This window comes from Akebia trifoliata, unplaced genomic scaffold, assembly GCF_017979445.1.
Source record: "Akebia trifoliata isolate Shusen 1 unplaced genomic scaffold, ASM1797944v1 Contig00366, whole genome shotgun sequence".
Classification (NCBI taxonomy): Eukaryota; Viridiplantae; Streptophyta; class Magnoliopsida; order Ranunculales; family Lardizabalaceae; genus Akebia; species Akebia trifoliata.
Window position 1 is genome coordinate 43,991 of NW_028236987.1, and position 24,991 is coordinate 68,981.

At 36.0% G+C, this 24,991-nt stretch overlaps 1 protein-coding gene and 1 non-coding gene across 15 annotated transcripts in view; one reads left to right on the forward strand and one right to left on the reverse strand.

Annotated features, from left to right (window-relative positions):
• Positions 1 to 19,003, forward strand: part of LOC147381542 (uncharacterized) — a 43,524-nt gene extending 24,521 nt beyond the window's left edge. For 3 of the 14 annotated variants that reach the window (XM_086430285.1, XM_086430292.1, XM_086430290.1), the window contains 3 exons: positions 10,448 to 10,856; positions 11,697 to 13,210; positions 13,283 to 17,291. In XM_086430285.1, the coding sequence (XP_086286411.1) occupies positions 12,345 to 13,210; positions 13,283 to 13,313 (897 nt within the window). In that variant the 5' untranslated portion in view covers positions 10,448 to 10,856; positions 11,697 to 12,344 and the 3' untranslated portion in view covers positions 13,314 to 17,291. Of the gene's footprint in view, positions 1 to 8,177; positions 8,833 to 10,447; positions 10,857 to 11,696; positions 17,598 to 18,375 lie in introns of those variants that run through there. The other 11 variants (XM_086430286.1, XM_086430293.1, XM_086430291.1 and 8 more) reach the window with 9 other exon arrangements.
• On the reverse strand, positions 12,229 to 12,334 carry LOC147381544 (small nucleolar RNA R71). The gene has a single exon (XR_015174491.1). It is a non-coding gene; the product is annotated as a small nucleolar RNA R71 (small nucleolar RNA).
• Positions 19,004 to 24,991: the final 5,988 nt, after the last annotated feature.

Sequence of the window (24,991 nt, forward strand, 5' to 3'; positions counted from 1 at the left end):
TGATAAGATTTTACCCACTATTTGCTTATCTTAATGTTCACTTTAACTAGTCAGGAAGAATTTTTCAAAAATTTAAGGATCTAATATCGTCGGTGAGAGCTCGCGCTCAAGGACCCGACAAACTTTTAGTTTGGGGATAGTATTACCCTCAAGGATCCGAATGCCCTAAAGAATCATCAAATCAGGCTGCAAAATGAACTGTTACTAGCTTTGACATTCAGGTATCGTATTATCTACTAAAATAGATTTGTTATCTAGTTTGCTTCAATCCTTTGTCAAAGATGGGCATCTGTAGACACCCCATTTTTGCACTCCCCTGATTAATCAACTCGTCAACCCGATTGCGTCGGTTCCCGATGATGGATGAATATTCCAATATTTTTTATTTGTTACTAGATATGTTTTTGAAATTAAGATGAGGTATCTGAAGCAAACTAAACTTTAGAAACCACGCTACGCTAGGAAAATAAGACCTCAAAATGTATAAATCATCATTCCTCAAATAAAAAGAAGCTTTATGAGAAAAATCACTAAAAATGATCAAATTACCAAAATACCCCTAACATCAAAACATCCCTAGAGCCTACATTACACTAAGAAAAATCCTTTCGAACACATAAAGTAACAAACTAAAACCAAATAAATCGTTTTGCCAATTTTCACAAAATTTGACAAAATTACGAAAATGCCCTTCATAGGGTCCACGATCATTTCACATCAAAAATTCATAAATAACACAAATCGATAATCTCATCAAATTCCTAACGAAAAATCAATTTCAAAACATCGAAAAACGATTCCTCAACACAAAAGTCTTCTTCGGGGGTAAAATGGTAATTTTTCAATTAAAAAATTTTAAATTTTAAGTAAAAGCAAATTAAAATTTTGAACAAGGAAAATTAATCAATCAAACCCTCAGGAAAAATTTTAGGTGGTTGCCCACTTATTTAAGTGGAGTCCTTTGATGTCTATTAAAGGACCCCTCCATCTAAGGGCTCAAAGAATTAAAGATATAATTAGTGGATTTTTCAAAAAACTTAAAAATATATTCTTTCATTGTATGCAAGATTAAAAATCCTAAATTCAAAATCCTAATTTAAAATCTTAATTCAAAATACCCTAATAAAACCCTAATTCACCTTGTCCTAAGAGACTTAATCCTATACCAACTTTACCCAAAAAACTCTATAAATATAGAGTCTCCACAACCTAATTTCTGAGGTTAAAATAAACCCTAGAAAAAGTAGATCAAAAAATCTCTTTAGCCATTTTCAAACGCTAATTTTGAAGCTCTAACTCCCTACCTATCATCCAAACTCCAGTTTTTACTCAAAAAACACCAGAAATCTTTCAAAAACATCAATAAATCTTTCAAAAAAATACAAAAAATACTCAGATCTAGATACCTCAAGTTGGAGATCAAAAGCAGATCCAGTGACGGAAACAAAGTAAGGAATCTCCTATGAGGAGTCTCTCCGCCAGTTCTGAGAAAACAAATCGTTGCGATCATCTAGGTATACTTTTTATTTTTTTATTTATTGGTTTTCAATGTTTTAGCAATGTAATCTTTTTTGGAAAATAGTAGAGACCAGCGTTTGTCGGGCGGGGTTGGTGCCTAACACCTTCCAGCCCTGTAACGTGATCCCCGGACCTGTTCTCTTTATAGAATAGCGTTTTATCTGTTAGAGTCAATATTTGGTTCCTAGACCATGGTAACTAGCTAGAGACTCACAATCACCCAAACCCAAAAAAAAAAGTGGATCCATACCCCGCGGATCGAGGGCACTTTCAAAGTCGCCCTAGAGTAGGAGGGACCATAACTGGTGGATTGAGGAGATATTACTCGATCTTGTCGAAAGTTTCCTAACAGTCCTTATTCCACTTCTTTAGCATATCCTTTCTAAGTAGCTTCAAGATTGGCTCACAAATAGGTGTGAGATAAGTAATACATCAATTGATATACTGTATTCTTCCCAAAAAAGATCGAACATCTCTCTCTGAAATAAGTGCCTTCATTCAAGGCTATATTTGATTTTTATCGAATCTATCTTGATGCTTCTTTTGCTGACAATGAACCCTGGTAGTTTGCTCAATATTGTCCTGAATACACATTTTATTGGGTTGAGCCTTAAACTGTACTTCCTTAGTTGATCGAACAACTTCTTCAGATTTACCAGATGTCTTCTTTTATATCAGACTTAACGATTATGTTGTCTATGCAAACCTCCATTTTCTTATGGATCATGTCATGGAATAATACAGTCATTGCACGTTGATAAGTTTCCCCTATGTTATTTAACTTTAATGGCATACTTTGTAGTAGAAAGTACCCTAGGGTGTGATGAATGCGATATTTTCCTGGTTTTCTTCTATCATTTTATCTAGTTATAGCCTGAGAAGTCATCTATGAATGAGAACATGCCATGCCCTGTTGTACTGTCGACTAGAGTGTCGATGTACGGTAATGGGAAGTCATCTTTAGGTTGGCTTTGTTCAAGTCCCGATAGTCAACACATATGCATACCTTCCCATTTTTCTTTGATATTAGGACGACGTTAGCTAGCCACTTGAGGTACATAGATACTACAAGAAACCCTGCTAGAAATTATTTCATGACCTCATCCTTGACCTTAAGGGTCCATTCTGACTTCAGTCTTCTCAATTTCTACTTAATCGACTTGCTTCTGGGAGCAATTGGTAATTTGTGGATGACAAGAACTGTGTCTAACCCAAAAATATCTTTGTATGACCATGCAAATACATCTTGATAATTACATAAGAATTAAATCATTTCTTTATTATGCTACTGTGTTAGTAAAGCCCCAGTCTTGACGATTTGTGGGTCATCTTCAGTACCAAGGTTGATTGAATCCGTATCCTTAATGTTTGGTTGAACACCTTTTTCATGTCATTTTATCAAGTCTTTGATTTCTTTAGGTGGGTATTTCATTTCATCTTCAAATTTTTCTTCTATCCTCATGAGGTCAAAATCAAGTTCAAGATCAAAATCATACTCATCCCTTTAAAATTTCACTCTCTTTGGGTACTCATTTGATCCAAAAAAATCCTTTAAAAATTATTTTTTTGGTTTTTGAAAAATATCTATTTTTTTTGTAATTTTGAAAATTTTTTGACTTTTTTATTTTTTGAGATACTTTTTATTTTTTTATTTTTTGAGAAATATTTATTTTTTTGTGATTTTCTAGATATCTGAAATAAGAAGAACAATCATGCAAATTCATTAGTAAAGATAGGGAATCCTCAAACACTATTGCCCTGAGGACAAGGACTCGTTATGATCCTCAGGTAAATTAGATTTGTCAAAATGCATTTTTTTAAAGGTTGCTACATCCTCAAGGGTTAAAGGGAATTCTTTCCAATTGTTCAAGATTTCTCCTTCTCTAACAGGACGAATAAGGTGGGAAGGTAATTCCCATGCTGGTTCAAAGATGACCATTACCTCCGACTAATTGTTGTTAGAGTCAGGCATGGTTCCTTTTAGGTTTGGTGGAATGATGACTAATGGGCAATCGATGCTGATAAGGAATGGTGATTCTTTCTTTTTTACTTGCAGTGATTTCCACTTTCGTGGGCTCTTGAGTTTTTGCTTGTACTTTCATTGGAATCTCCATTGAATAGGATATCAATGCCTTCCACAAGGGATGGTCGGGACTTGACAACTGAGCTTGAACATGAAACTTATAGTTCTTGACTTTCTGGCTGACCTTGGTAGTAGTGGTTCTAATAAGCTATTGGGTCTGACTTGTGATTTTGAAAAGCTGATGCTGATGTATGAAACTTTACCCAGATTTCAGACATTTGTTTTACGAGTTTTTTTCTGACTAATTGAAGTTCTCTTTTTTTTTGTTCATATTCGATATATTCTTTTTTGTAGGTCTGAACCACCCTAGACAGAAATAAGGGGTGTGTTTTTTAGCTACAACTAGTGTGGCTTTCTCTTATCTTCTTGGTTCTAACCCCTGTCTGGGTCGGTAACCAACTTTTTTCAAGACTCGTCCGATCATCAAATTTTCCCTTGATAGTTCTGTCTTTAATTTTTTCTTTCCTTTCTCAATGCGTTAACGGCAGCGAATTGGTAGGAATGGTACAATGCCTTGTCCTTCGTTAGGTCTATGTCAATAAAAAAAACATCCAGAGCTCTCCCAACTGGGATCAAATTTTTTGCTAAGATAGATATCATCCACTATCCTATAATAAACTTGATTATCTAGTGCAAAGAGGAAGGCACCGTCCCTACAATGTGGATCTATGGCCTTCCTAGTAACAGGTTGAATGTAGTCGGTATTTCTATGACCTCGAAGGTACAAGGTCCTATAGTGATTGGTAGGTTTAATTTTCTTAAAGAATCCCTTTTTGAACTATCGAAACCTCGAACAACCTTATTGTTGGGTTTGACATGTGACCAATCAGCGTTGAGTTTGCAAAAGATTTCAAGGGAACAAATATTGAGAGCTGAGCCATTGTCGATTAATACCTTAGCTACCATCATGCTATTACACATGACCATGATATTTAACGGTTCGACGTGCCCTCGTCCTTCTGGCGTGAATTCATTCTCTGTGAGGATAATGAGATTGGAAGCCATAATCTAACCTACTATTTGTTCCAACTGTGCTAGTGAAGTACTCGTGGGTACATACAATTTTCCTAGAATTCTCAATAGTATTTCTTGGTGTTCTTCTGACTTTTGTAAAGACCTAGAATGTTGATTTGATTAGGCTATTTGTTCAATTAGATTATGATCACTCTTGTGAATAAGCTTAATGAAGTCCACTACCTCCTTATATGACACTTTTATTTTTTTTCTTTCTTGTTGCCCTCGTCCATCTTGCTCTTTCCATTTGATTTTATTTTTTCTTCATTTACTGTGTCCCTTGTTTTTCTTTTGCCACTTCCATGATGCTTACTCCTTTTATTGGCACCTTTTAGCACCCTCCTATTTTTGTCATGTGACTAATGTCAGCTACTATTGCTTTCTTCAATGTTTCAACCCCTGTTGATATGACGATGGTTGTCTCGTAGCTTCATGGGACCGTTTGGTTAGAGCTATATAGGAATGGTTTTGGTGAGAGTATGGTTATTAAGAGTGGATCGAGTTTTACGTTGAAGATAAGAGGTGGTGGTTATGATTTGGATGTGGAGGTGGTGGAAGGAGCTACATAAGGGGTTGATAGAGTACAAGGAATAACGAGTGGTGGTCGTGAGGATGAAGTGTAAGGTATGTGAAAGGGTGGTCGAGTTAAGTTTGGAAGATTTGGCGATATATAGGGTATAATGAAAGGTGGTCAAGTAGCAGTATTGGGAATTTGATGAGTAGAATGGACGGTGAGATCAGCCATTCTGAGTGGCAATTGAGAGTTTCGGGGTGGGTTTGTGTATTGGGTAATGGTGTTAACTGTTGATGTATTTAGTCCCTTCGTTAGGTGGATTTTGATTTTTGACCTGACAGGAGCAGTCAAAACTGAAATATTAAAGTCTAGTTCTCCGCAAATGACATTTATTGCATGCTCGCTTCTCCTCTGCTGTGAGTAGGTAGGGGATTTTGGTTAATGTTTTGTCGCTGAGTAGGATTTGCGAACTCGTCAAATATGAGAGCCTTCTTATCTATCAGATTTTGTACTTGGTGTTTGAGTTGCCAGCACTGACCTGCAGAGTACCTTGGTGTACCCATATGGAATTCACAAAACAAGCGGGTTGTACCCTGGTCCTTTTGCAGCCTCTGGATTTGACAATCGTTTCATGAGGTACTCTTCCCTAAACAATATTGGAAATAATTCTGATAGTGTCATTGGCAACTTGATGAACACCCTGTTTACCCTATTAGGTCGTGCTTGTTGATTATGCCTATATTGTGGTTCCTACTATGCGATTGGTAGAGGATTTTCTCAGAATGGGTTCTGAGGCGCAGAGGTCCAAGTTGGTAGAGGCGTCGAAGCCCATGAGGTTGATACAGCTTGTTGTCTCGGTGCTCGTGTAAGGATACCGAAGGGTCGGTTTGGCTGTATGTTGTTAATATGTGTTTCTTCTCTCTTCTTTCCCACAAGTACCGGCTTTCTCTATGGAGGTGTCCCTACTGTTGCCCCTAGGTTTGTGAAGTCAAATATCAGACCAGTTAGGATCCCATCCTCAACCCGATCTACTACTTGTACTAGATTTGAGAAGGTGTTAGTAGTGTGTCCCACCAAATGAGTATAAAAAATGTGTCCTATTATTGAGATAAATGTGGTGTTCATCTCTTATTCAGTCATCACAGGCCTTACTTGGGAAGCTAACTTTTACCACCTTTAAGCATATTCTTTCACTATTTCCCTTTGCTTTCGCTTCATCTTAGTCATGTCATTCAAATCCAAACCCATATCTGTATTGAATCGATAATTGTGTTAGAACATTTCAATCAAGTTCTTGCCAATTTTTGATGAGAGTGTGATCTAGTCTCAAGAACCATTTGAGGGCTGGCCTTGTTAGGTTTCTTTAGAACAATTATACCAGGAGCCTGTCATCCTCACTATATTGGCATATAGATCCACAATACAACTTCAGATGCGACAAAGGAGACCCCACCCCGTTGTATTTCTCGAATTCAAGACACTTGAGCTTAGCCGGCAGTTGCACGTTGGGATAAAAACAGAAGTCCTTAAACTGAGTTCCACTCATGGTGTTGAGACATTTATTTCTCCTCATTTCCTCCTGAAGAGACTCGATTTGTAGGGCCATCTAACACTCATTATCAAGAATGACCACAGGGGGTGGTCGATTCTGTAGAATATAAAATGGGGGCCCCTAGTATCCCGGAACTATGGGTAGCAGGGTGGTCTGTGGCCCTTATGGAGGTTGTTTGGGGAGATCCTAGTTTGATCCAGATGCATGTGTTGTGTTGTCTGGGCCTTTATGAAACTGGCATTGGCTAATACGGCGCTTAATATTTTTTATTGCCGCTCAGTGGTTTTCAACAATGCTACGATTCTTGCGTCGACGTCTAATGTTTCGGCCGTTGCAAACTGTGGTGCTTCAGATGTACTCATGGTAGTAGTTGACGATCTGAGAAAATATGGAGGCTCCTCTCGCTGTTTGTACTTCTTTCGTTTGGTCACCTATGGGTACAAAAAATCAAACATTATTATCTTATTTGCAAAAAGGAAAATGCATGATGTTTATTAGGTCGAGTCAAGTTATTTATTATAAGACACACGAGTTTTAAAGAAAAAAGTTCATCAACACGAAGTCGACATCAACACGGAGTTGCCATTAGCACGGAGCTGGATTATGTATTTTTGAAAAAGTGGTTTGCATTAGCTCGAGTTGGCATCAACATAGAGTCGGGTTGTGTAATTTTTGAAAATAATTACATCAGCGTGGAGATGGCATCAACACAGAGTTGGCATCAACACGGAGTTGGCATCAATACGGAGTTGGTATCAGCACGAAGCTAGTATCGACACGAAGTCAAAATAATTTAAAAAACGATTATATCAGCACAGAACTGGTAAAACATTTGGAAAAAGAGGATCACATCAGCTCAGAGCTGGCATCGACACGGAGTCGGTAAAATATTTTGAAAAAGATGATTACATCAGCACGGAGCTATCATCGACACAGAATCGATATCATTTGAGAAAAAAATTATATCAGCGTGGAGCTGGCATTAACACGGAATTGGTAAAATTTTTGAAAAAGAAGATTACATCAGCATAGAGCTGGCATCGACAAGGAGTCGGTATAATTTAAAAAATGATTACATCAACACGAAATTGGTAAAACATTTTGAAAAAGAAGATTACATCATCATGAAGCTGGCATCGACACGGAATTGGTATAACATTTTGTAAAAGTAGATTGCTACAAATAAGTTGAGTTGGAAAAAAATCTTTTTTTACTAGCTCCCAATCCAATTCTCTAAAATCAAGACCGGCCAGTCAGATCCCCAAGGAAGAAGTGGAGCACAATACTTTCGCAAGGACACTCTTAAATCACCTTATTTCCTTGAATAGACATAGTCTATTCCCCTCATATCAACAGGGCAATATCGTTCTTAAGCACTTACTTTGATTAAGAATTGCAATTGGTGCTTAAATTTTTTTTTCAAATCTAATTTGTTGGAAAAATAAATGGATTCATTTGAACTGATCGCCCGATTGTTGATCTGGATAGATCATATATGGATCATGATTCGAAATAGATGTGGGTCGTGGACCCCATTTGAGTTTGATATGGGTCGTGGACCTAGTCTGGATTAGGTATAAGTTGTAGACCTAATTTGAGATGGATATGGGTCGTGGACCCAACTAGGAATTGGATATGGGGTCGTAGCCTAATTTGAAATGGATATGTGTAGTGGACCCAATTTGAAGAGGATTTGGGTCGTCAACCTATTTAGAATTGGATATGGGTCGTGGATTCAATTCGAGATAGATATGAGTCGTGGGCCCATATTCGAAGTGGATACGAGTCCTGGACCCATTTAAAGTAGATATGGGTCATGGATCGAATATGGGTCATTGACCCATATTTGAAGTGGATATAGATTGTGAACCCAGATTGGATCGAATTCGGGTCGTGGACCCATATTTGAAGTGGATATGGGTCGTGGACCTAGTTTGGATCGAATATGGGTCGTGAACCCATTTTGAAGTGAACATGGGTCATGAACTCAATTTGAGATAGATATGGGTCGTAGACCTATATTTGAAGTGGATCTTGGTGATGGATGATAATGGGTTTGATTGTGGCCAAGGTTGATAATGTACCATATTGAACGAATCAATTTTGATTGGCAGAGTATAGGCAAACTCCGTTTGGATCAAACAAAAAGTGGTGAGTTGTAGGCCCTAAGTTTAATGATAAAAGTAATTCATTTGATTATTTTTAAGCCTTAAAACCTAAAATAAAAATAAAGTCTAAGAGAAAAGTTGTCAGGATTAATGTAAAAGACAAAATAAGTAAAACAAATTTTTTTTAGGGTCCATAGTTAATGCCTGGACCGAGTACTTTTATATTGGTTTATGCTTTAAATACAAACCAAAATCTTAATTTTCAAAAAAAAAAAAATCATTTTTTTAAGGTAACCGCACATTAGTCCATGTTGTATGCACGGACCTAAGAAATTTTTTTAATGCATGAACTAAACCATTTTTCTTTAGTCCGTGCATGAAACACGGACCAAAACCTTTTCTGGCTATTCCTGATATCTGTTTTGGCCCCTATTTCTGGATTTTGAGGTACATTGTCCCTGGTTTTTGGCTTGGGTTACAAATTTTTTTATATGATGTAAAACATAAAGGAAAAGCAAATTTCCCCCTTTACCTAGGGGAACATAGAAAGAAAACAAAGGAAAAACGACCTAAAATCTATACAATTTGCCTTTGTGAGCTTACAACTTGGACTTTGAGGTCCGATAGGAACTTAAGCAAATACAACTTTATTTCGGGGGTCGACACATTCTTGAGAACTTTTGTCCTAAATCATCTAATCGGGAACATGCATTAGTTAATAGGTAGGTTTATGGTTGCCCGATCTTCAAACCTCGATACATACTGGAGTACACATGTCGTTGGTTGGTGATCGGACTTGATGTGATCATTACCAGTACTTGAAATAACAATCTCAAACCGTAGAACTACTAGGCATTGGGACTAGATATATTGAGGGTGGGGTGACTTGTGCAATGGGTTATACTCGCAAGTACTTGCACATCCTTTTCATTCATTTTTTTCATCGACCCCCTTACAAATATGTAATGAAAGAAACAAAGTAAATAAATACTACAACTTGTCGTATGGAAATAGAAAAAATAACACAAACAACAAACAATGTTAGCAAACGAATAAAAATACTTTTTTTTATTTTTTTCCAAAAATGACCCTAGTTGACACGAGGGTTGAACACATGGTCCCCAGTTGAGTTGTCAGTTGTAGATGTGTGATTCTTGGATTTCTAAATATCACTTCTACGAAGGTTTGGAGTCGCCATCATTCATATTTATAAAAAGGTGTGAATGGTCACCCGATGTACATTTTAAGAAAAAGTATCGTTTTTGGCATTTAGTGACTCTCATTTGGATAAGGTGCTAATAAACCTAAGATCGAGGTAAGCTACTCGATTGGAGAAAAAGAATGATGTTAGGCACCCTTTTCTCCTCACCAAGTAGTGGAACCTCAAAAAAACTCGATCATTTTGGATGAAACGAAAATAAAATAAAATTGCTACTTGTCAAGGACTTGTACCCTAAGTAGGGATTTGCTATTGACTTTATCCTATAAGGTTATCCCATTGAAAAAGATGATCTTTATATGGTCCTAACCTTGGGAGTAAAATATTTTTGAAGAGTGTTGATAAGTCGGTTTGTAACAACTTATTCTATGTAATTTTACTTGACATTTTGTTAATTTGAGAGTGATTTTATTTATAATCGTTCTTTTTATTGTTTTAGGTAATAAATGGGCAAGAATATGAAAAGGAAGTAATTCGGGGTGAAATCGGAAGAAAATACGATATTTCGGAGAATGAAGTACAAGAGGCAGAGGCTGCCGCAGTGGTGGATACATGTCCGCCGCGACGCTCGTATTTAAATCAACAAAGGCCCCAAGACAGAAGCTAGCCGCCACAGCGGTGGGCACATGCCTGCCGCGACGCGTAGCGCGATTCCTTTTCTGCACTTCGTCTCGTGTTGTTATCATATCGTTTAGATCCGATTTAAAGGGGATTTAATCCCAATTGTATTCAGAACGTATGGAGGCTATAAGTAGTTGATTATTAGGATTTATTGAGAGATTGGAGACGCTAGAGAAGAAGGGGGATAAGAGATCAAGTGATTGCTACAGCCATCTCAACTTTTACTGGTTTATTCTTCCTTTCTTCTATGTTTAATTTCAAGATGTTTGTTTCGTATTTCGTTATGAACTAAATTTTGTTTCTAGGGTTGAGATGTAACTCAGATACAATTTCGTAGTTGTTTTATTCAAATTCAATTCCTTGTTTTGCAATTACTTATTTGTGTGTCTATTTTGAGTTTAATGCTGTCAAATATGAAGGCCTAAGTTTTGATTGATTTATTGATCTAGGTTTATAATGAGAATTTGAATCTAGGTTAGATCAATAAAATAGATCACGTTGGAATGAATGAATAGTAGAGGTACTTTAGCATGTTCTAAGAGGTTAGTAATTCAATTTACGATAATTCCATAGATTTTATGACTCTTTGGTATTTAAATTCATATAGAGATGTGCTGAGTTAATATTTAAAGGAGTAATCTAGCGTATTTCGAGAGAAAACACTAGTTGGTATAGGGAATTAAACTTTCAAATAAGGCAAAACAGGAATTACTTTGAATAATCAATTACGTAGGAGTATCTGTAGTGAAGTCGAAAGCCCTAGGTTTTTAATCCAAAAGAATCCATTCTTTCTTGTTTCATTGTTATTTCAATTTGCAATTCTACAATTCTCGATTCATCAAATAGTAATTTAAGTGATTATTTTTGATACTTAGTAACTTAATCCTCATGGGAACGATATCTTATATTATTATTTGAAACGATTAGTGCACTTGCTAACATAAATTGTACGCATCAAGTTTTTGGCACGGCTGCAGGGATTAAAGATTACTAATATTAATACCAATTGCTTTTATTGCTAATTTGATTTTTATTTATTCTTACTTTATTCGTTTTTCTCTTTTCAGGTTTTTCTTAGTGTATGAGACGGATAAGGAGCTTGGATTTAGTACCAATCGACCTTGATATCAATAAGACACTTAGAAGGCTAAATAGGGAGCGCAAGCAAAGAGCTAAACAAAGAGTTTTAGCAATGGCGGAAGAAGAGAATAATGGTGGTGGTGGAGATGCAGTCCCGAATAGAACACTAAAGGATTACTCTATTCCTAATGTGGGTGTCTCTAGCATTTGAAGGCCACCTATTCAAGCAAATATTTTGAGATCAAGCCTGCCATCATTCAGATGATATAATCTTCGGTTCAGTTTGGGGGGTTGGCTAATGATGATCCAAATCTGCATATTTCAAATTTTTTGAAAATTTGTGATATATTCAAGCACAATGGGGTGATTGATGAAGCCGTAAGACTGCGTTTGTTTTCGTTCTCATTGAAAAGCAAGGCTAAGGCATGGTTGACCTTGTTACCTTCAGGAACCATTATGATATGGGATGGGCTGGTTAATGCCTTTCTGACTAGGTACTTTCCACCAGCGAAATCTACGAAGATGAGAAACGATATAACCAATTTTCTGCAGCAAGATCAAGAATCTCTCTGTGAAGCTTGGGAGAGGTTTAAAGATCTCTTAAGGAAGTGCCCGCACATGGACTACCATTATGGATGCAAGTGCAAACAATTTATAACGGTTTGCTCTCAAACACTCAAACCATGGTGGATGCAGCAAGTGGAGGAGTATTCTTCAACAAGATACTGGAGGAAGGATATGAACTTATTGAAGTCATGGCTAGTAACAACTTCCTGAAATCTTATCGAAATGCACAGAAAAGGACAGTCGGAGTTCATGACATTGATGCTTTTACTAATTTGGCTGCTCAAGTTGCTATTTTAAATAATAATTTTAAGAAAATGAATGTTACTGTAGTTTCTAATGTAGTTTGTGATAATTGTGCAGGGAATCATCCTACTTTGGAGTGTCAAGGCCCATATGAAGCAAATTTTTTCGAACAAGTGAATTATGTGGCCAACAATCAAAGACAATACAATCCTAACTCCAATTACTACAATCAAGAGTGGAGGAATCATCCTAACTTCTCATGGAGCAATAATGCGAATATGCAAAAACCGCCTCCTTCTTTTCAATCTCAAGAGAAGAAACCAACCATGGAAGAGGTCTTCACCCAATTCATGCAAAAGACCAATGCATTCATTGATGATACCCAAGCCAATTTCAGAAATCAAGATACAAATATTTGCAACCTTGAACATCAAGTGGGAGAAATTTCCAAGCTATTAATGGAAAGAGCTCAAGGAGTACTCCCAAGTAATACTAAGAAGAATCCCAAGGAGCATGTGAAAGCTATAACTCTTAGAAGTAGGAAGGAGTTAGAACAATCAAAGAAGGGTAGCAAGCAAGCAAATGAGGATGAAACTGCTCTTCCTAAAGATCAAGATGCTACCGCTCCTATTCAACAACCTATTCCACAACCATCTTCTAATCCCATTCATTTTCCTCAAAGATTGCAAAAGTAAAATTTAGATAAGTAATTTTCTAAATTTATTGATATTTTTAAAAGCTTACATATTAATCTCTTTTGTAGATATGCTGGAGTAAATACCGAAATATGCTAAGTTCTTGAAGAAAGTTCTATCAAACAAGAAGAAATTGGTGGATAATGAGAAGGTTATGCTCACGGAAGAATGTAGTACTATTCTTCAAAGAAAGCTTCCTCAAAAGCTAAAAGATCCAGGAGTTTCACTATTCCTTGCACTATTAGTGATTTTAATTTTGATAGAGTTTTATGTGATTTTGGTGCAAGTATTAATTTGATGCCTCTCTCTATTTTCAGGAAACTTGGTTTAGGGGAAGTGAAGCCTACTACAGTATCCTTGTAGCTTGCAGATAGATTTATCAAGCATCCTAGAGGCATTATTGATGATGTTTTGGTAAAAGTGGACAAATTCATATTTCCTGTTGATTTTATCATTTTGGATATGGAAGAAGACAAGGATATTCCACTCATATTGGGAAGACCTTTTCTCACCACAGGTAGAACTCTCATAGAACTTCATCAAGGTAAGTTGATTTTAAGGGTTCAAGATGAACAAGTAACTTTTAATATTTTTGAGGCTATGAAATTCCCTTCCGATGTTGATGCATGTTTTGCAATAAATATTTTGGATAGGGTAGTAGCTGAAAATTTTAATGAATCTTTTCCTCCCTTACCTTTGGAAAATTGCATATTAAATAGTAGAACTTTAGGAACTCTAAGTGATGATGAAGATATAATTGAATGTGTGAATAATCTTTATGCTTTGCCACTTTGTGAATTTCCAAAAAGGCTTAAATTTAAAGAGTTAGGAGCTGTGCATGTTAATGAACCATCATCTAAAAAGGAACGTCCTAAACTTGAACTTAAACAATTGCCATCACATCTTAGGTATGCTTTCTTAGAAGAGTCTTGTTATTATCCTATTATTATTAACTCTTCTTTGAATGACTTAGAGGAAAAAAAGTTATTGAGGGTTTTAAGGGAGCATAGGAAACCTATTGGATGGACTATTGATGATATCAAAGGAATTAGCCCATCTATTTGTATGCACAAGATTTTGATGGAAGAGAACTACAAGCCATTGGTGCAACCTCAAAGAAGATTAAATCCTTCCATGCAAGAAGTGGTGAAAAAGGAGGCTGTGAAGCTTATAGATGTAGGTATAATTTATCCAATCTCGGATAGTTCATGGGTAAGTCCGGTCCAAGTGGTTCCTAAGAAAGGTGGTATGATCGTAGTGAAGAATGACAACAATGAGCTTATACCCACAAGAACAGGTAACCGGATGGAAAGTTTGTATAGATTACAGGAAACTCAATGATGCCACAAGAAAGGATCACTTTCCTTTGCCCTTCATTGATCAAATGGTGGAGAGACTTTCCGGGCATGACTATTATTATTTCTTAGATAGATATTCGGGCTATAATCAAATTCCAATAGCACCGGAGGATCAAGAAAAGATCACTTTTACATGTCCATATGGAATCTTTGCATATAGAAGATTGCCATTCGGATAGTGCAACGCCCCTGCTACTTTTCAACGTTGCATGATGCCAATTTTTTCGATATGTTTGAAAAATACATTGAAGTGTTCATAGATGATTTTTCTATTTTTGGTTCTTCTTTTGATAATTGTCTTTCTAATCTCTCTTTGGTTTTGCAGTGATGTGTTGACACAAACTTGGTTTTGAATTAGAAAAATTGTCATTTTATGGTAAAAGAAGGAATTGTGTTGGGACATTGAATTTTTGTTAAAGGAATTGAGGTGGACCGAGCAAAAATTGATGTAATTGAGAAGCTCCCACCTCCTACCAATGTTAAGGGAGTTAGAAATTTTCTTGGACATGCAGGATTTTACAGGAGATTTATTAAAGATTTTTCTAAAATTTCTAAACCTCTTTGTGAATTGTTGGTAAAAGATGCAATTTTTGATTTTTCCAAAGAATGTTTAGATGCTTTCGAAACTCTTAAAGTGAAATTGATATCTTCTCCTGTTATTGCTGCACTCGATTGGGAATTGCCTTTTACTTTGATGTGTGATGCTAGTGAATATGCTATAGGTGTTGTTTTAGGACAACGAAAAGATAAGGTTTTTCATTTGATTTACTATGCTAGCAAAGTTTTAAATGAGGCTCAATTGAATTATGCAACTACCGAAAAAAGCTTTTAGCAGTTGTTTATGCTTTTGACAAATTTTGATCTTATTTAATAGGTTCTAAAGTGATTGTCTACACCGATCATTCGGTTTTGAGGTATTTATTTACTAAAAAAGATGCAAAGCCAAGGTTGCTAAGATGGATTTAACTTTTGCAGGAATTTGACTTGGAAATCAAGGACAAGAAATGAATCAAAAATGTAGTTGCAGATCATCTTTTTAAGATGGACCATGTGTAACCAAATGAAGAAGTTGATGGAGATATTAATGAGAAATTTCCAGATGAGCAGCTGTTTGCAGTTGGAGAAGCCCCATGGTATGCTGATATTGTCAACTATTTGGCTAGGGGGATTGTGCCTACCGAAGTCACCCACCAAAGGAGGAAGAAGTTCTTTTCAGATACTAAGTATTTTATATGGGATGATCCATTCCTTTACAAGATGTGTGGTGATCGTATAACTAGAAGATGTGTGCTGGAAGAGGAGATGGAGAGTATTCTTCAACATTGTCATTCTCTTGAAGTTGGAGGACACTTTGGAGCAACCAAGACAGTAGCAAAAATTTTACAATCAGGATTTTATTGGCCTACTCTTTTTAAAGATTCATATAATTTTGTTGTCAATTGTGATAAATGTCAAAGGGTTGGGAATATATCTAGGAAAAATGAGATGCCTCTAACAAATATTTTGGAAATTGAATTGTTTGATGTTTGGGGTATTGATTTTATGGGTCCTTTTCCATCTTCTTTCTCTAATAGTTTTATTTTGGTTACTGTAGATTATGTGTCCAAGTGGGTTGAAGCTGTAGCATTGCCAACTAATGATGCTTGGGTAGTGGTGAGATTTTTGCAGAAGTATATTTTTGCAAGATTTGAAACACCAAGAGCTATCATAAGTAATGGAGGATCACACTTCTATAACAAATAATTTCATTCACTTCTGAGCAAATATGGAGTGTCACATAGGGTGGCTACACCTTATCCTCCGCAGACAAGTGGTCAAGTTGAGGTATCCAACCGTGAGCTAAAGAGGATTCTAGAGAAGAGAATCAATTCTTCAAAGAAGGATTGGTCAAGCAAATTGGATGATGTTCTATGGGCCTACGGGACATCGTTCAAGATACCTATTGGAATGTCTCCATACCAATTAGTTTATGGCAAATCTTGTCATCTCCCAGTTGAGTTGGAACATAGATCATATTGGGCTGTTAAGTTCTTGAATTTCAATTTACAGGCTGCAGGGGAGAAGAGACTGTTACAGCTAAATGAGATGGAAGAGTTCTAGAACGATGCTTATGAGAATGCTAGGATCTATATACGGGCAGCGATGGCACATTCACAAACGGGAATTCAAAGAAGGACATCAAGTTCTTCTCTTCAATTCAAGACTTAAACTTTTCAGGGAAAATTAAGATCATGGTGGTCCAGTCCTTTCACTGTCAACAAGGTCTTACCATCGGGGGCAATAGAAGTCAAGCATCCATCGAAAGGGATTTTTACAGTAAACGGGCAGCGATTGAAGCACTACTTCGGAGGGAACTTTAGTACCGAGCGGGTGTCCATTTTGCTCTCAATTCCGAAGTGAAGATTCAAGAAAGTCTAGCTGAAGACTTAAATTTTAGCGCTTCTCGGGAGGCAACCCTATTTATTTTCAAAATTAAAATTTCAAGGATTTAGGATTTCACTAGTTTATTTTATTTTAGTTTTAGTTGTTATTTTATTTTATTAAGTAGTTTAGGATTTGTTTTATGTTCTTTGATTTTAATTATGTTTCTTTTATTTTTCAGGTGAATAAAGGATTTCAGTGCTACCCAGTCAATTCCGTCGCAGCGGTGGGTACATGTGTGCCGCGGTAGTTTCTCAAAATCAGAAAAGAAGCCAAGCCCCAAATTGAAGGAATTAAGGCAAGAGCCGTGGCGGAAATGACTTACCCGCCGCGACGCGAGTCGCGAAGTTGGAATTTTAAGGGGTTAAACCCGTCATTTGGTTCAAACCTCTCATTTTCCTTCACTTCTTCATCTTCCTCAACCGTCTACCTCCCCTAACTCTATTTAAATCCACAAAATTTCTTTCATTTGTTTATATCACTCACACTATTCTTGTTTCTTCTCAGAAAAATGAAAGGTTGCTATTAAGTTTGGGGGAAGGAAGGTGATTGCATTGAAGTTCAGATTCGAGATTTGAAGAAGAGGTTGAGGTTTGCAAAAGTGGTAAGGATTTTCTTGTCTCTTGATTGAAGTTCTGTGTTTGGTTGATTTCTGATTAGAAGAATTTTATTTAGGTTATAATGGCTTCATCAAGTACTTCTAAGAAGAGGAAATCTAGGGTTGTTTATGATAAAAAAAATTTGTTAGTGAAGATGCACAGAATAGGTTCTATGAATCGGTAACTGGTAGAAATCTCATAGTAGAAAGGGGATTAACTGTCACAACTGTAGGATATCCTCGTATTATAGAAGAGAGGAAATGGGAAATGTTTTGTGCACAACCTAAGCCTGCAATAGTACCAGTTGTGAGAGAATTCTATGCCAATGCTCCTGAACATGACCATAGGAAGGTGTTTGTTAAAGGAAAACAGGTCGATTTTAGTGGGTAGGCTATCAACAAATTTTTTAAATTACCTGATATTACGAAAGATGATTATAATAGATTCATTGGGAGGCAAATAGATTATCAAGAGATATTGCAAGAGATTGCTGTACCAGGTACCGAATGGAAGCTAACAGAAGAAAAACCTGTGACATTTTCGAGCATTGGGCTCACTAAGGACTGTAAGGCTTGGTACTATTTTCTGGCGGCTAAAATGATGCCAGTAAATCATTTTAGTGATATTAATAAGGAAAGGGCAATTCTCTTGTACTGCATTGTGACTGGAAAATTTATTCATGTGGGGAAATTCATATCTTCTCATATATTACAGTGTTACAAGCATACTTTCATGTCATTATTTTATCCTTCCTTGATCACTGCTTTGTGTGTTGCTGTTAAGGTCCAATTTGGGGCAGATGAGGAAACTTTGGCTCTTATGGCTGCACTTTCTGACAGTAAAGTGTAAGGTATGAAAGGGGTTGACAGAATGACACCAGTTGTTCAGAGTCAACAGGCAAGACCACAGTCTTTCAGATCTCTCACTATGGCTGAGCGGATGGAGAGGTTGGAAGAAAGGGTTAATCAGCAAGGCGAGCAGCTCCAATAGTTTACAGAGTATCAGTATACCTGCAACAACACTCTTGAGTTGATGATGAGGCAGCTAGCAGTGGACATGTCACAGTTTCCTAATATGCCAGTTTATCCAGGAAAGTCACATGAAAAGGGACTGGGGTTTTCTTGGGCAGAGGACTTAGATGGAGATGAGGGTGATGGAGCAGTTGAGGAGGAGGAGATGTAGTCTCTATTTTTATTTCGTTTTACTTTTTTGTCTATTTTTCTGTTTTTGATTTCAGTTTTATTTTCTGGATTTATTAGTTATGTTTTATTTTATTTTGGATATTGAACTAAGCATCAGTTATCTTCGTGTGAGTTAACGACTTAACATTGGTTACAAGTGTGGCTTTTTTTTTTCTTTTAAGGATACTGCTTGAAAAGAAAGGAGAAAATGTCGTTGTACCCGAGATAAATCGAGAAGGGAGTTAATCTGTCCCTTAATTTCCTTACTTTAGTTTGTTTGCTTTTGTTCATTGAGGGTAATGAAGATAATTAAGCTTGGGGGGGGGGGGGAGGATAATTTGATTCTTTTATTCTTTGAGTTGTTAGCTGCATTACATTAAAGTTATACTATCATTCTTTTCATTCTTCTATTTTTCATTCTTTTATTCTTTTCTATTCTTTTATTTGTTTTCTGCATTAAAATTTTTGCAATAAATTTTCAACTTTTGAGCATTTCTTTCGTTTTCGAGTCAATTCATAAAGTCAATGATGATAACTTGATTACTGTGATATGTGGTTGTTGAGTTGGAATTCGATATTACTTAGACTTTGAGGATAGCTTAGACGTTTGTTTTGTTTGAATTGGATATTCAATGTTGGTCTAGTATGGTAATTTTGAATAATGATCCTGTTTTGCTACTTAGAGACATTTTATTTAGACATTTGTGAATGAAAAATAGGCCTAGAGCTTGGCTGATTGTCGCTCGAGGGGAAATCCTAGACTTTTATGTGGTTTAGGAAATAATTTAGGCTATCTTTGGACTGTTTGAGCTTTTCTTGCCTACCTTAATTATTTTTTATTTGCTAGTTACCTATTTGAGCCATTTATTTAATTTTTAGCCTTAATTTTCTTTCTTTAAACTTATCTTTCTACTTGATTTTGAGCCTAAACACTTATCCTTACCTTTAATGAGAATATTCACTTATGTGTGATTTGTTGAGATTGAAGAGCAAAAATCTATTGTTAAGGGAGAAAATGATAGAAAAGAATGTTGTTGACCCGGTGATAATCAAAGATAAGTTAGGGGGTTTTGAAGAAAAATGAAGGAGGGATACAAGTTTGAAGAAAAGTGTTCTGCATTTATTTATTTTGTTTTGTATTATCATAATAAAAAAATAATAATAAATAAAAATAAATAAAAAAATAAAAAGAATTTGATGGTAGTAGTGGTGAAAGTATGCGAAAATGTTATAGCACAAAAGAAAAAAGGAAAGTATGAAAAGTGAAGTTGTGATGTTAATATTCTTAAGCTCTTTAGAATGTTACATTTTGTTCGATTGTAAGTATTCTCAGTCTTTGAATTATCCTATCCATTCTTTTTTAGCCAATACTTAAACCTGACATTACAAGCTTAATTAAGACCTTTTGATCCGAGGTGGCATGATGAGTTTACATTAGTGAAGAGTGACAAGAAAGCCAAGCTTATGAGATTTGATTTTTCATTACTATTTAGAGGTCAAATTTGTTTGCATTATTTTTATAAAATTATCCGGGTGGTAGAATGGATAATTTTAGAGATTGCTTGCTTGGATTTTTCAGAGGATTGATGATTTGAATGGGATGAAAGTTTGGGTTATTTTTCTAGTTTTTGTAATGTCCAATAGATTCTTGACGCTTTATGTTATCAGTGATTTTTGAGACACTATTGTGAATTGTGCTTGTTAAATGAATTTTTTTCTTGAAAGTTGAAGAGTCTGAAGTTAGTTTTGATTCAGTTTGTTCTAGGTTAGGTTTATTTCTGTTTTTACTCAAGGACTAGCAAATGTTAAGCTTGGGGGAATTTGGTAAGTCGGTTTGTAACGACTTATTCTATGTAATTTTACTTGACATTTTGTTAATTTGAGAGTGATTTTATTTAGTAATCATTCTTTTTATTGTTTTAGGTAATAAATGGGCAAAAATACGAAAAGGAAGTAATTCGGGGTGAAATTGGAAGAAAATGCGATGTTTCGGAGAATGAAGTACAAGAGGCAGAGGCCGCCGCAGCGGTGGATACATGTCCACCGCGGCGCTCGTATTTAAATGAACAAAGGCCCCAAAACAGAAGCTAGTCGCCACAGCGGTGGGTACATGCTTGCTGCAGCGCGCAGCGCGATTCCTTTTCTGCACTTCGTCTCGTGTTGTTATCATATCATTTAGATCCGATTTAAAGGGGATTTAACCCAAATTATATTCAGAACGTATGGAGGCTATAAGTAGTTGATTATTAGGGTTTATTGAGAGATTGGAGATGCTAGAGAAGAAGGGGGATAAGAGATCAAGTGATTGCTACGACAATCTCAAATTTTACTGGTTTATTCTTCCTTTCTTCTATGTTTAATTTCAAGATGTTTGTTTCATATTTTATTATGAACTAAATTTCGTTTCTAGGGTTGAGATGTAACTCAGATACAATTTCGTAGTTGTTTTATTCAAATTCAATTCCTTGTTTTGCAATTACTTATTTGTGTGTCTATTTTGAGTTTAATGCTGTCAAATCTGAAAGTCAAAGTTTTGATTGATTTATTGATCTAGGTTAGATTAATAAAATAGATCACGTTGGAATGAATGAACGGTAGAGGTACTTTAGCATGTTCTAAGAGGTTAGTAATTCAATTTACGATAATTCCACAGATTTTATGGCTCTTTGGTATTTAAATTCACATAGAGATGTGCTGAGTTAATATTTAAAGGAGTAATCTAGCGTATTTCGAGAGAAAATACTAGTTGGTATAGGGAATTAAACTTCCAAATAAGGCAAAGCAAGAATTACTTTGAATAATCAATTACGTAGGAGTATCTGTAGTGAAGTCGAAAGCCCTAGGTTTTTAATCCAAAAGAATCCATTCTTTCTTGTTTCATTGTTATTTCAATTTGCAATTCTACAATTCTCGATTCATCAAATAGTAATTTAAATGATTATTTTTGGTACTTAGTAACTTAATCCTCGTGGGAATGATATCTTATATTATTACTTGAAACGATTAGTGCACTTTCTAGCATAAATTATACGCATCAAGTGTTGGCTATGGTGATGGATCCATTTTCATGAGTTGAGAAGGATCCGAATACCAATTGCCTCAAAACAATTTAAAATCGATTTTTATTTCCAAAATGGTTACAAGCCCTATATTTTCAACCAAACCAAATTCCAATCTACTAAAGATTGGGGAGAGGGAGCATTTCATCTTAGAAGAATTTTAATAATAAAAATTAAAGAAATGAAAGGGATAATAGAAGAAGTATATGGATATGATAGAGAGAGGGTAGGATATGTGTTCCTTTGACCCACCTTGAAGCTTTAATTTTGTTCTTCATTTCTTTCCTTCATTTTTCTTCCATATTTTCTTCTTATGTCTTTCTTGTGTCCTTAGTAAAATATGAAAATATATTTTTTAGTGATGTGAAGATGTGAAAATGTAGTAGAAGAGAGTTGAGAGTATAATGTTTTAGTTTAAAACTTGAGTGCCATTTTGGAAGGTAAGGGAGAGTATTTATAAGTGTAGGAGGTTACTTTTGGGGGTAAAATAGGATGAAAATATTGAAGAGTAGAGAATGGCATAGGATTTGTAGGTGGGGGTGTGAAATTTAGAGTTATGATGAGGGTAGTTGTGTAATGAGGGTAAATGGATAATTTTTTATTCAAATGGTTTAGATTTCCTCAACCCATTTGGGTGAAGTGTTTGGTGAGGTAGGATGATGGATGTTTGGTTTAATAGAATGGGGGTATAAGGGAGTGATTTTTTGGTTGAATGTTAGGTAGGTTGAAGGGGAGTGGTGTTTAGGTTAGGAGAATGGGTTGTGTAAGGGTTTAGTTGATTGGATTTTAGGAGGGTTAAGGGGATGATGACATGTGTCAAAAAGGGATAGGGAGGTGAGGTGATTAGATGAGTTGATTTGAAAGAAGAGGTAAATGAATGTCTTGTGATTTGGGTGGTTAGTTGTAGTAGAGAATGTGAGATTAAGTTTATGACATGGGGGTGTAGGTTGTGATGTGGGTTGGTAGTATGTTAGAGAAAAGTGATGGATTAGGATGTAAGAGGTATGGGTTGAGATGATTTTTAGAGAAAGGTGATTGGGGTAGGTAGTTGGATGAAGGAGGTGAGTTGGGGGTGATAACATGTATCCCATTTGATGATCAAAGGGTGATTAGTTGATATGGATAATGGTTTGTGGGTTAGGGTTATGGATTATGAATGCGGGTTTGAATTGGCTTGGGCCATGTTGTGTTGGGTTTTGGTTTTTGGAAGGTTGTAGGTTATTTGGGATTGGGTAGGATTTATTTTAGGATGGGGGCTTAATAGGTCGGTGATTTTTAGGGTTTAGGTAATATGGAATTAGGTTTATGTTAGGTTCGATAAGGTGAGAAATGATTTTTGGGGAGTTGAGGGTTTATGGGACCTAACGGGTTTGGGGTATTTTTGTTCATGAGTGTGGAACAGTGAAAGGTGGGGAAGGTGGGGGCACGCCAAGTCTTTTTTGTGGATCCATTAGACCCTTAAGGGGTCTTAGGAAACTTCAAATCGATCACAAATGCCATGTTCTAACGAATAGGATTTTTTAGGCCCGTTGTTAAGTTATTTAGAAAATCTGATTTTTTTAGTCCTTTTCGAGTGGGGGCTCATTCAAATTACGGTGTCTACAGACACATTTCCTATATGCACATGGGATGAGGTCGGTTCATGTATTGGCAAATGCAAAGTCAATGAATTTATCAATACCGTTTATATATTCGCTCCTAACTCTACATTAGAAAATAATATTGGGGAACTTTTAAAAACAAATCTCATTGAGTTATAAACATTGACAATGGATCATAAGTAGTTGAGTTTACCTCGACTTTTTCATCCAATTCTTATCCATTACTTCCTCCAACACCTAAATTCAAAATTAATGTAAAAAATACTATAAAGACTGTAACAAATGTTAGGTTTTCTTTACAGTTTATTTGGATTGAGAGAAGAGAAAAAAAAAATTATAATTTTCTCTTCCTTTCTTCTGTTTGGATTTTTAAGTAGGGAGAGAAGAAAAGAAAAGTTGAGGGAAGATAAGGAAAAAAATGTCAAATTTGGTTATGTCCAAAAATGGAGAGACGAGGAGGGGAGATAAGATAATGAAGTTTTACATTCCAAGTTTATCCTCATTATTTTTAAAATTTCTAAAAATAGGTAATATTGGTAGGCCAGCTATTACTACTTACACCCCAAGTAAATAAACATCCAGTAAGCCATTCGACAGGCCATTGGATAGGTCATCCGACAAACCATTAGGTAACCCATCCGACAGGCCATTGGGTAGGCCATCTAACAGGTCATTGGACAGGCCATCCGACAAGCCATTGGGCAGGTCATCTGACAAGCCATTAGATAGGTCATTGGGCAGTCCATCCGATAGGCCATCCAATTGGCCATTCGACAAGCCATTGGGTATGCCATCCAACAAGCCATTGGGCAGGCTATTCGATAGGCCATTGGATTAATTTGGATGGCATAACCAATCCAATCCATAATTCATTTTATAGCTAATTTTACTTCGCTAACCCAAGGCATACACGATCGAAACCTAAGTAATAGCTCATAATAATCACAACATATGTATATTTGACACAATTCAATCTTTTTTATTTTGTTTTTCATTTTCACTTATATTAAATTTTATTTTAAGATACACATATGTCACTATTGCGCTATGTAGAGCTTTGGGAGCCATTGACCGACCAACATGAGGGGGTGAAGTGGGTAGCACCCTTTTCCAAGGGTACAGGAGTGGAGTCACTTGCCCAAATATTATAAGAGGTAAGGAAAATAATTATCAAATTTATTTTATAAACAACCATATAAGGTCAATAATCTTTCAAACCAAATCCAAGACAAATTTGGTCACAATGAGAACAAAGGCATGAGAAAGAAAACAAAAATAAAAAGCGAATGACATACCTAGTTTGCAGTAAATTGATTATCAATACATGAAATTTTTTTCAGAATGCTACTGCAACTCCAACCCCTTCTCTAAAAATGTTTCCTAGTTTTTAATGATTTTCAACTCCTTATTACAACTCCTGCTATTTTTCTGAGTGTTCAAAATCTTTGCTTTGGATGAATCTCCTCAGCTCAGCATAGTTCCTAGGATTCAAAACAGACCAGAAAATCTCATTCATCTATTCTACTTCAAATGAAACTATTTGTAAAGAAATTAAAAG